The sequence below is a fragment of the Spermophilus citellus genome, assembly GCF_964194105.1.
Source record: "Spermophilus citellus genome assembly, chromosome: 8".
Taxonomy (NCBI): Eukaryota; Metazoa; Chordata; class Mammalia; order Rodentia; family Sciuridae; genus Spermophilus; species Spermophilus citellus.
In genome coordinates this window covers 129,615,078-129,627,786 of record NC_138189.1, presented here as the reverse complement: position 1 = coordinate 129,627,786, position 12,709 = coordinate 129,615,078, and the positions used below count along the sequence as shown (strand labels likewise).

The 12,709-nt window shown below is 36.4% G+C and overlaps 1 protein-coding gene across 5 annotated transcripts in view; it reads right to left on the bottom strand.

Annotated features, from left to right (window-relative positions):
* LRBA (LPS responsive beige-like anchor protein) overlaps positions 1–12,709 on the bottom strand; it is a 755,692-nt gene that overhangs the window by 636,685 nt on the left and 106,298 nt on the right. For all 5 annotated transcript variants that reach the window (XM_081304745.1, XM_081304743.1, XM_081304747.1 and 2 more), the window contains exons 10-11: positions 974–1,171; positions 647–780 (exon numbers count right to left, since the gene is read on the bottom strand). In XM_081304745.1, the coding sequence (XP_081160871.1) occupies positions 647–780; positions 974–1,171 (332 nt within the window). The remainder of the gene's footprint in view (positions 1–646; positions 781–973; positions 1,172–12,709) is intronic.

The window sequence follows — 12,709 nt, the reverse complement described above, 5'->3', positions numbered from 1 at the left end:
GTGATGGGGGATGGAAAGGGGGGGGCTTTAGATAGGACAAAGGGGAGGAAGGGGAAGGGAAGGGGAATGGGGGTAGAGAAGACCGTAGAATAAGTTAGACATTATTACCCTAAGACACGGATGGTGTGAAAATACTTTGTGTACAACCAGAGACTTGAAAAATTGTGCTCTATATGTGTAATATGAAATGAATTATATTCTGCCATCATATATAACAAATTAGAATAAAAAAATAATTTAATTTTAAAAATCCATTATTGCCATTTATAACTTCATTCTAAAACATTTGCTGCTTTTAGAGCTTTCATATTTCCTAATGACAAAACAGAATTATATGAATACTACTGTCATTGATATGGATTTATCATGCCATTTATAAAGAAATACCATTTTGGGGCTGGGGTTATGGCTCAGCAGTAGAGCACTCTCCTCGCATGTGCAAGGCCCTGGGTTCCATCCTCAGCACCACATGAAAATAAATAAAAGTTATTGTGTACAATTATAAAAAAAATAAATATTAAAAAAAGAAATACCATTTTAAAGAAAATATTCTGACTCTATAATAAATGTGAAAGGCAAACAATAAATGCAGTTCAATAAAGATGAAAGTAACTCTCACATGAAATTTAAAATAAAAGACACTCACCAGATTGTCAAGTCAACTTCATCAGATAAATATTGCCTATAATCCAACTGTGCAAAAAGTGGAAATAGCACTTGTACTCCTCCAATTGAATGCATAGCACTTTGAATGGAATGTGTTAAAACTGCCTTTACATCCTTGAAAAAAAAAAAAAGATACATTCTTAAGTTTCAATGATTTCTTTTCCAAAACAGTTTAAAACAAAGCACAATAGTAAATGCAGAAACACTAAAATGTGGCATTCCATGTGTTCAAGAGAAGCTATCAAGTACACCCCAATAAGTCACCAGAATTGCCCATAGATATATTCTTAAAAGATCACAGTAGTACCTGGAGCATGAGTGCATGTGGGGAATGAACAAAAATCGAAGGGTTGTCCTTGGGAGAAGATTCGAGGCAAAGCTGGGCATCGGTAGCCCGCGGGTTGTATGTGAAGGCAATGGCACTGGAGAGTTTGCCATCATACAATAAGAGTTTGTGATGTTCAGCAAGGAAAAGATCACTTTCTGCTTTAAATTTAAATGTACCCTATGAATTAAAAAAAAAAAAAGAACAGTTAAAGTGATACATCACAAAAGAAAATCTAAATACAAATCACCACAGATGTAAAAATTTAAGGAGACATACCATTGATTATTTTTCTAACAGTATCAAATAAGAGAGCCCTCCAAAATACTAGTTTTTACCACTATAAATTTCCCTAAAGGTACTACTTGGTGATTCCTTTAAGTTTTGACACATTATGTTTTCATTTTTATTTGTCTCAAGATATTTTCTAATTTCCCTTGTGATTTATGCCCCATCAGTTGTTTTCTAGTCTAGTTCCATTATGGTCAAAAGAGATACTATTATTTCAATTTTTTAAATGTATTAACACTTGTTTACAGAGCCTACCACATGAGCTACCAGAGACAATGTTCCATGTGCACCTGAGAGGAATGTATATTCTACTTTTATTGCACTGAGTGTTCTGTATGTGTCTGCTAATTCCATCAGTCTAGATTGTCGTGCGAGTCCTGTTTCCTTATTGATCTTCTGTAGGTTGTTCTACTCATTATTTAAAGTTGAGTATTAAAGTTTCCTACTCTCATTTCATTACTCTGTACTTCTCTCTTCAACTCTGTCAAGATTTACTTCGTCTAGTCACACACCACTTAACAACATTATGATCAATGATGGAATGCACATATGGCAGTGGTCCCACAAGATTATAAAGCCTAGGATCACAAAGCTGTCTTAACTTGTATAAATAAACACTGTAAATGTATTCACAGTAATGAACTATACAATTCAAATTATTTAAAATGGTAAATTTATTGTGTATTTTACCATAATTAAAATTTGTTTAAGGGCTGAGGATGTATCAGGATGTAGCTCAGTAGGAAAAGCACTTACCCAAAGATGCCCTACATTCAATCCCCAGCAACACACAAAAAAATTGCATAATTAAAAACAACTGAACAATAAAAAGACAAGTAACCTAATTGAAAAATGGGTAAAGGATCTGAATAGGTCTTTAAGCAAAAATGATAAACAATTTATAAGGAAACAAAAATAATCTCAATATCATTAATTTTCAGGGAAATACAAATCAAAACAATGAGGTATCACTTAATACCCACTAGGATGACCACAATCAAAAAGTCCAATGATAACACATGTTGAAGAGTACATGGAAAAATCAGAATCCTCATACACTACTGTGGGAATGTAAATGGTACAGTCAATTTAGAAAACAATCTATAAGTTCCTCAAATATATGACCCAACAATTCCACTTTAAATAACAGACCCAAATAAAGGAAACATAATGTCCACATAAAAATTCATACACAAGTGTTCATGTCAGCATTACTCATAAGAGCCAAAAGGTAAAAACTAAAGTCCACAAACTAACAAATGGATAAACAATGGAATACTATACAATTATGAAAATGAATGACATTCTAATACATGCTAAAATAGAGATGATACTTGAAAAATTAGGCTTAGTGAAAAAAGGCCAGCCACCAAGGACTACATATAATTTTATCCACTTATTGCCAGAATACGCAAATCTGTAGAAACAGAAAGTAGCTAGAGATTTCTAGGGATTGAGAAGAAAGGGAAATGAGTAATGACTGAGGAATAATATTAGGATTTCCTTTTAGGGTAAATAAACTGTACTCAACGATGATGGTTACACAACTTTGTGATAAAAACCAATGAATTATATACATTAAATGGGCAAATGGTATGTGCCAGAGTTTGGAACTAAAACGTCCTCTAGAGGACATTTCCCTTGTGATTAAAGGCTTAGTGACCAGCTTGGCACACTGGGAGGCAGTGGAAACTCTAAGAGGAGGGACATCAGCCCCTTCTCCTCTTTTTCTTTTTCACATCACAGGCATAAGGGGTACAGTTTTGCTACATGTTGCTGCCTTGTCACAGACCCAAAAGCCACAAGGCCAATAATGGACAAAGGACTGGAACCTTCAAAACTGTGAACCAAAATAAGCCTTCTCCTTTTATAATTTGGTTATCTCAGGTGTCTATTCTGGTAACAGAAAGCTGACTAACACAACATGTTTTAGATCTCAATAAAGCTTTTACATTAAAACATGATCTAAAGACTATCTTGAATCCCACTGACAAAGCTTTAAAACTACCAAAAAAAAAAAAAAAACCACCTAAACAAACTCTGACTAGCTAAACAAAGCCTTCTTTACAGTATACCAACACAATCTAAACACTTATGTGGTAAACATCATAATGCCCAAGATCCACTCCAAAACTAATAAGGTGCTATGGTTTAGATGAGTGTCCCCCAAAGGTCCAAAGAAAAAGGCTTAGCCCCCAGGATGGTAGTATTGGCAGGAACATACTGTGGGCCTTTAAGAGGTGAAATGGAGTGGGAAGTTCTTGGATCACTGGACACGTATTTTTGTAAGGAATTGTGGGACCCCCATCTTTTATCTTTTTCTGCCCCCTGCCCCCGGTGCCTCCTGGCTCAGGATGTGACTATTCACTCTGACTCATGCCTCCACCATCCAGCACCATCACCAGAGGACTTAACCTTGAACCTCTAACACTGTGATCTAACAACCCATTTTTCTTTACTAAATTGGTTACCTCAGGTAATTCATGGTAGTGATGCAAAACTAATACAGAAACCAACAAGCCTGCAATAACCATGAAAATGCCACTACATATTCAGAAATAACACATATGATAAAAGTAAAAAAAAGACATTCTAGGTTATGTCAGTAGAAAGGCACTTGCCTATGTGAAAGGCCCTGGGTTCAATCCCTAGGACAAAAGAAAAGAGAGAGAAGAAAAATACAATAAAAGTAGCTACTATATCTCTGACCAATTTAGAGGTAGGGTTCTTTTTTAAGACTAGCAGGTAAGAACAAGAAAAGATAACAAAAAAGAATGAATATTTATTGAAACCAAAAATACAGGAAATGGAAAATTCACCTGATGAAATACACAGTAGACTGGACACTGAGAAGGAAGGATTCATGAACAAAAAGGCATAGCAATAAATTCCCAAAATAAATTTTTTTTAAGGAGAGAGAGAGAGAGAGAGAGAGAGAGAGAGAATGAATTTTGATATTTATTTTATAGTTATCGGCGGACACAACATCTTTGTTTTGTATGTGGTGCTGAGGATCGAACCCGGGCCACACGCATGCCAGGAGAGCGCAGTACCGCTTGAGCCACATCCCCAGCCCCAAAATATTTTTTTTTAATTAAGAACAAAACAAAATAGGCATAGTGACTTATTAGATTCTTTCAAAAGGCCTAAAATAAATGTAATATGAATCCCAGAGGAAAAAAACATATTAGAGGAAATTGTGGTAAGAAGTTTTCAAATTTGACAAAACCCAGATCAGATGCAAGAAATATGAGTAACCTGAAAAAGGCTAAGCACAGACAAGAACAGACCAACACAAGTTTGGAAAAGGCTTGGAAGACGGTGGAGTAGATAGAGGAGGTCGCTTTCCAAGCTGCTCCGTGGTGTGAGACCAGGAAGGCAGATAAATTCTCAGTGAGGTGGGTAAGATGTTACTAGGATTTAATACTAGGCTCTCAGAAGACCCTGAGGACCCATAAGGTTAGATGTAATAATACAGAGAAGAAAGCTCACCACCACCTGCGGCTGCCAGAGCTGACCCACGTGGGCAAGGCATGGAAAGGGAATAAGGGAACCCACACTTCAGGTGGCACCATGGCATGTCATGATACACAGAAATCAAAGATCCAGGTCACCCCTGGACTGATGCAGGGGGTATGCTGCACTGTAACCTGATGCAGGAAAGGTGCCCTGTGTCTCCCAGTTCCTATGGAGAGCAAGGCAAGATCCATCATGCCACCCCACTAAGCTGCCGGCAGCTGTGGGAGCCCATACCTGGGAATTCCGAGCTGGGTCCAAAAAACAGGCCTGGGAGACACCCACCACATGACTCAGAGGTGTGACCAGGAGACCAGGAAGAAATCAGGTGTGGAAAGTGTTTTACACAGAGGAATATGAATCTTAGAGACTTGAGAGAGCCTGGTTCCCTCCCTATGAATATGGTAGCTCTTCAACCAATGGTGCTAGGAAAACTGGAAATTCATATGTAATAGAATGAAATTTAACCCTTACCTCTCACACTGCCCAACATTCAATTTAAAGTGGATCAAAGACCAAGATATTAGACCAGAGGCTCTGCACCTACTAGAAGAAAATGTAAGCCCAACTCTCCATCTTGTCCACTGAGGAACGGAATTCTTCAACAAGACTCCTAAGCTCAAGAAATAAAATCAAAAATCAATAAATGGGATGGTATCAAACTAAAAAGCTTGTCCACAGCAAAGGAAAATGATCAAGAACAAAGAGAGAACCTACAGAATGGGGGAAAATCTTTGCCACCAACATCTCAGATAGGTGTTAATTTCAAGAATATACAATAAACTCAAAAAGCTTAATACCAAAAAGCAAAATAATAATAATAATAATAATAATAATAATAATAATAACCCAATCAATAAATAGGCAAAGGAACTAAACAGACAATTCCCAAGAAGAAATACAAGGCAAGGCGCTGAGGCAAATGCCTATAACCCTAGCCACTCGGGAGACTGAGACAGGAGGATCCAAGTTCAAGGGCAGCCTCAAAACTTAGTGAGAGCCTAAGCAACTCAGTGAGACCCTGTCTCTAAATAAAATATAAAAATAAGCTGGGGATGTGGCTCAGAGATTAAGTGCCTCTGAGTTCAATCCCTAATACCAAAAAAAAAGAAAGAAGAAAGGTTAACAAATACACACAAAAAAAAATGTTTAACATCTCTAGCAATTAGAGAAATGCAAATTAAGCCTACACTAAGATTTTATCTCACTCCAAAAAGAATTATCAAGACCACATGCCAGTCATGGTCACACACACCTGTAATTTCAGCGGCTCAGGAGGCTGAGACAGAGGATTTTTGAGTTCAAAACCAGCCTCAGCAACAGCGAGGCACTAAGCAACTCAGTGAGACCCTGTCTCTAAATAAAATACAAAAAATAGGGCTGGTGATGTGGCTCAATGGTTTAGTGCCCTTGAGTTCAATCTCCAGTCCCCCCCCCCAAAAAAAAAAAGAATACAAGCAATAATAAATGTTGCCACATTATGTTTATAACAGCTCAATTCAGAATAGCTAAACTATGGAACCAACCTAAGTGCCCTTCAACAGAAAAATGGATAAAGGAGTTGTGGTATATATACATAATGGAGTATTACTCAGCCGTAATGAAGAATGAAATTATGGCATTTGCAGGTGAATGGATGGAACTGGAGACTATATCATACTAAATGAAATAAGTCAATCTCAAAAAAACAAAAGGCCAAATGTTCTCTCTGATATGTGGATAATGGCTCACATTAAGTGCAGGGTTAGGGAGGAGGAGAGGATCATCGGATTAGACAAGGAATGTGAATAGGAAAGACAGTAGAACAAATCAAGACATCACTTTCCCATGTTCATATATGAATACATGACCAGTATAACTCTACACCATATACAATCACAAGAATGGGAAATTGTACTCCATTCATATATGATACATCAAAATACATTCTATTGTTATTTATAACTAAAAAGAGCAAATTTTAAAACTGCAAAATATAAGTCAATAAAACAGCCAATTGAAAATAAAATAAAAAAGGTCAAATGTTGTCTCTGAAATGTAGATGCCAACCTACAACAAGGGGTCGCAGGGATTACACAAAGTTCAGTGGATTACACAAAGGGAAATGAAGGGGAGATGAGAATGAGGAAGACAATGAAATGAATTGGACGTAACTGTCCTGTGTACATATAGGAATACCCCACAGTGAAAAGCACCATGTGTACATCCACAGACCTGGGTCCTAATTAGAACAGGATATATTCTCAGGTTGTATGTATACATCAAAATGGTTTCTACCATATGAATAACTAAAAAGAACAAATAAAGACTAAAAAAAAAAGAATACCCCAACATATAACACTTAGGTTTTGAAGAGGTGACACAACTTTTTGATAGAAACTTCTTGAAAATCACAATAAAATCTCTCTTAAAAGCTAATAAACTTTCACATCAAAATTCTAATTTTAGAAACTAAAAGCCTTCTCAGACTAAAGCTGGGAAAATTCACTAACAGTAAACTTCCATTATAAGAATATTAAAGCTATTAAAGTGGAAGGAAAAAAAAGGCATGAGATGGTGGGTATGATTTGAATATGGTAGCATTTATCTCTTAAAGGTTCATATATTGAAATTTAATCCCCACTGTAAGGGTAGAAATTAAATCCATGGCATCATACTGAAGAGGGGCAAAAGGGTCCCTCAGATTCTTTTATTGTTTTTTACTTTAACCTTTATTTATTTATTTTTATGTTTTGCTGAGGATCAAACCCAGTGCCTCACCTGTGCCACACAAGCACTCTACAACTGAGCCACATCTCCAGCTCCCCTAGATAAACTCTTTTATGGGGACACTAATTCCTTTCCTAAGACAGAAATGGAGCCCTTGTGAGTAAGGAACTTCTCAAAGGTTCTGCCTCTTAAGATGTATCACCTTGGGAGTTAGGTTTAAACATATGAATTTTGAGAAGACAAATATATTCAGACCATAGTATTATGGAAAAAAACATGAACTTTGATCCTTACTATGCACCATACACAAAACTTCATTCAAAATGGATCATAAACTGAAAGATGAATGCTAAAATCATAAAACTCAAAAGAAAACATGAAAAATATTTCCAGTATTGAAATACTCAAATATTTTCATGTAGACAAAAAGTATTATAACAGAAGAAATCGACAACATGTAATTCATAAAAATCAAATGCTTTACTCTCCAACAGCCATATTAACAAAACAAAAAATCAACACACACTCAGGAAAAACATGTGTAAATCTTGTGTATGATAAAAAGACCTATTCTATAATACATAAGAAAAAATCTCAAAAAAAACAAAACATCCACTTCACAAGAGAAGATACACAAATAGGTAAAAAGTAATGAGAAAGATCTCCAGCGTTTCAGTACATCTAGTAAGCAAAAGAATACAAATTAAGAACAGAATGAGGGCTGGGGATATGGCTCAAGTAGTAGCGCGCTCACCTGGCATGTGTAAAGCCCTGGGTTTGATCCTCAGCACCACATAAAAATTAAAAAATAAAGATACTGTGTCCACCTAAAGCTAAAAAATAAATATTAAAAAAAAAAAGAACAGAATGAGAGCAGGGGATGTAGTGCAGAGGTAGAGCATTAGCCTCACATGTGTGAGGCTTTGGGTTCAACACCCAGGACTGCAAAGCATTTTCAAAATTGAAAGAAACACATACATACACACACACACACACACACACACACACACAGATAGTACTACACATTCACTCAAATGTCTAATATTACAAAGACTGACTATACCATGTATTAACAGATACAGATAGCAGGTACAAATCTCATACTCTGCTTGTGAGAATACTGGTGTTTTTTTTTTTTGTTTGATTTGTTTTTTATTTTCTTTTCAGTGCTGAGAATTGAACCAGGGGTGTGTTACAAGCCCCTTCTCTTTTTTATTCTGACATAGGGCCTTGCTTAAGTTGTTGAAGCCTTGCAATCCTCCTATCTCAGCCTCCAAGGTAGCTGGTATTACAGGCATGTACCACTATGCCCAAAGATAATGTAAAATTATACAATCACCTTGGAAAATACTTTAGCAATTTTAGCTACCATGTTGCTTAGCAATTCCACTTTAAGATAATGACAGAAAAAACATGGTTAAGTCTTAAAAACATGCTGAAAAGAAACAAACTCACAGAAGCACATATTACATGATTCCATTTACATAAAACCTTAAGAAAAAAGTCTAAAATGAAAAAACAAAAAGAACAATGGTTGCATGTTAAGAACAATGGGAGAAGAATATGTCAGGCGAAAGAACTGACTGGAAAGGAACATAATGGAACCACCAGTAGTGATAGAAATATTCTACGTCTTGATTGTTGAAGTCTTTAACTTTTGTCAAAATTAACTAATTAACCTTTTTGTGGTGCTGGGGATGGAACCCAGGGCCTCATACTTACCAGGTTTTATCACTGAGGTACATCTCCATTCTTTTTATTTTATTTTGAGACAGGGTCTCCCTAAGTTGGCCATACTGGCCACAAACTTGCAATCCTCTAGCCTCAGTCTCCCAAGGAGTCAGGATTACAGGCATGTGCCACCATACCCAGCTGTACATGCTTTATACAACTGATAAGTGGAAGATCAACTCAAAGAAGTTGATTTTGTTTCCAAAAGAATACAATAGACACTAAATTTCTCCTTCAAACCAAATTTAAGACTATTATATTAGCATAATAATAAGAAAAGATGCATTGAAGAAGGTAGGAAAAAAAGAGATGTCAGAATCATCACTCTCCCAACCCAGGAAGTAAAGCAGTGTGGAGAGAGGCAGATCCCACTAGGGATAAGGAGAAGGAATAAAGTATAAGCCTTAGATTTAGAACCCAGTACCAACTAGCCACCATGAAACACCGTGAGAGGAAGAACTCCATGGCCCCTGATCTCAAGCTAATTCCCTGGAAGAGAGCCTCTGGACCTAGTGGCTAAGGCACTACCCAATCATCCCTCCACCAGTTAAGAGTAGTACAACCCAGAGAAAGACACCAACCTCTAGGGAAAAGGATAGGGAAATTAAGTGTAGAACTTTAGCTTGAAACTCAGTACTGGACTAGGGAAACCCAATGCCAAGCAGGTCCCAGTGGTTCCTGTCCCCAGGCCAGTGCCCACAGAAGAACCCTCTGAACCAGCCCTGGCAGAGATCCAGTGCCCAAATAGAATGGATTTCTATTCTGTCCAGTATCACCTCTGGCTGACTGCAATAGTCTTAGGCAATGAATATACATAGTCACAAGCAGACAATGGCAGGATGAGCCTTGGGCTTGCCCCTGAACTGTATTGGTCTCAGCAGACTGTGGGACAATTCAGTACTGCAGTACAGAACAACCCAGCGCATTCCTCCCCCAATTCCAGGCAATACAACACAATTACTGTCCACTTGAGGGAAAAAGAGGAAGACAGTTGCACCGGAACCCAGAACCAGTCCCTCCACAGCAAAGTCCAGTGTGAAGCAAATTCCATGGAACCTGACCATGAGCCAGTGACTACAGACAAGGTGTCTGGACAACACCAGGCCCAGGCTGAGATATGAAAGAATAGACTACTCTTTATAGTCCTCCCTGAGTCCATACTAACTAATAGCCACTTCTTTGCAATAAGCATGAGAGTGGGGCACCCTCTAATGCTGAAATAGTCACAACACATCAACAGTAGACTCAGAGTAAAACTGAACTTAGGGCACCATCTAGTACTAGAATGACATCATTGGTCATAGGCTTGGAAAAAATAAACAACCTGCTTAGACTTTCTGGAAGAACAGGTACAAAGTCACATTATGAAGATAAAAACAAATATCTAATTTTTCCATGACCAAATGTTATTGTATACCAACAAGCATCCAGAACTTTCAGGAAACCACGAACTCACCTATTAGACAAAATAAGGTACCAGAAACTGATCATAAATCAATCAATAGGTATGAAGTCTAGGACAGAGAATAAAAATAGTTATTTTAAGGAACCTCAAGAAAATAGAGGGGCTGGGGTTGTAGCTCAGTGGTGGAGCACTAGCCAGGCACATGTGAGGCACTGGGTTTGATCCTCAGCACCACATAAAAATAAATAAAATAAAGGTACTGTGTCCATTTACTGTATTTTATATACACACACACACACACACACACACTATATATATACATATATATATGTATGTGTGTATATATATATATATATATATATATATATATATATATACACATACATATATATATGTATGTATATGTATATACTTTTTTTTTTTTAAGGAAACAGGGCTGGGGTTATGCCTTAGTGATAGAGCACTTGCCCAGCAGGTGTGAGGCACTGGGTTCAATTCTCAGCATCACATAAAAATAAACAAATAAACAAAATAGAAATATTGTGCCTATCTACAAATAAAACAAATTTTTTAAAACACTGAAGAACAACTCAGTACTTTATCAGAGAAAACTAAAAGAGAGATTAAAATAATACTAAAAAATCATATCCTTTAGCTGAAAAGTACACTAAGTGGAATAAAAAAGCAATACAAGACATCATAGCAGCATAAATTGAAAACATAGGGAAGAGTCTGTGGGCTTGAAGACAATCTATTTCAAAACACATAGGAAATTAAAAAAAAAAGAATGGAGAGGAATAAAGAAAGCAAATATTCAAGTAATTTAGGTTCAAGACGAACTTGCAAATGTCAAAGAAGTAGAAAGTTTTTTTAAAGAAATAATAATGGGAATTGTCTCAAACCTAGAAAATGATATAGGTATCCAAGTACAAGAATATCAAAGATTCAGGCTGGGGGTAGCTCAGTGGTAGAGCACTTGCCTATCACATGTGAGAAACTAGGTTCAATCCTCAGCACCATGTTTAAAAAAGTGAATTTTAAAAAAATATATCAAAGATTCAACTCGAGGCTGGGGTTGTGGCTCAGCAGTAGAGTGCTTGCCTAGCACATGTGAGGCCCTGGGTTCGATCCTAAGCAGCACATAAAAATAAAAAAATAAAATAAATGTATTGGGTCCAACTACAACTAAAAAAATAAATATTTTTTAAAAGATTTAATATACTATATTAAAAATATAGTATATTAAAATACTCTATATTTTAATATACTATTTAGTAATATTAAAATATTCTATATTTTAATATACTATTTAATATAATATATTTAATATACTAAATATTGTATATTAAAATATACTGTAATCAAGCTCTCAAAGTTTAAATACAAAGAAGATTCTCAAAACATCAAGAGAAAAGAAACAAGTAACATACAAGAGTATTGCAGTTCCTGAAATAGACTTCTCAACAAAAGTATAACAGGTCAGGAAAGAGTGGAATAAGATAGTCACAGTGCAGAAGGAAAAAAAATGCAAACCAATAATACTGTATCAAGCAAAGCTACTCTTTAGACATGAAGAGGAGTTAAAGATATTGTCAAACAAAAACAGTGAATTTATCACCACCAAACCAGTCCTGCATGGAATACCAAAAGGAGTTCTTCAAATTGAACACAAGATGCTTACAACTGAGAAGCAAACATCAGAAGGAATAAATCTCATGTAAGAGCAACTATAGACAAATTCAGAATGTTACTATTGCAAATTCTGTATGTAAACCATTTATATTTTTAGTACAAAATACGAAATCATTAAACAATAGCTACATTAACGTTTTAAGAGACAGGCAACATAAAAAAAGATATAAAATGGGACATCACAAATTCAAAATATGGCCAGGTGTAGTGGCACATACCTATAATCCCAGCAGCTCTGGAGGCTGAGGCAGGAGGATCGTGAGTTCACGATCTTTAACCAGCCTCAGCAATGGCAAGGTGCTAAGCAACTCAGTGAGATCCTGTCTCTAAATAAAATACAAAATAGGGCTGGGGATGTGGTTCATCGGTTGAGT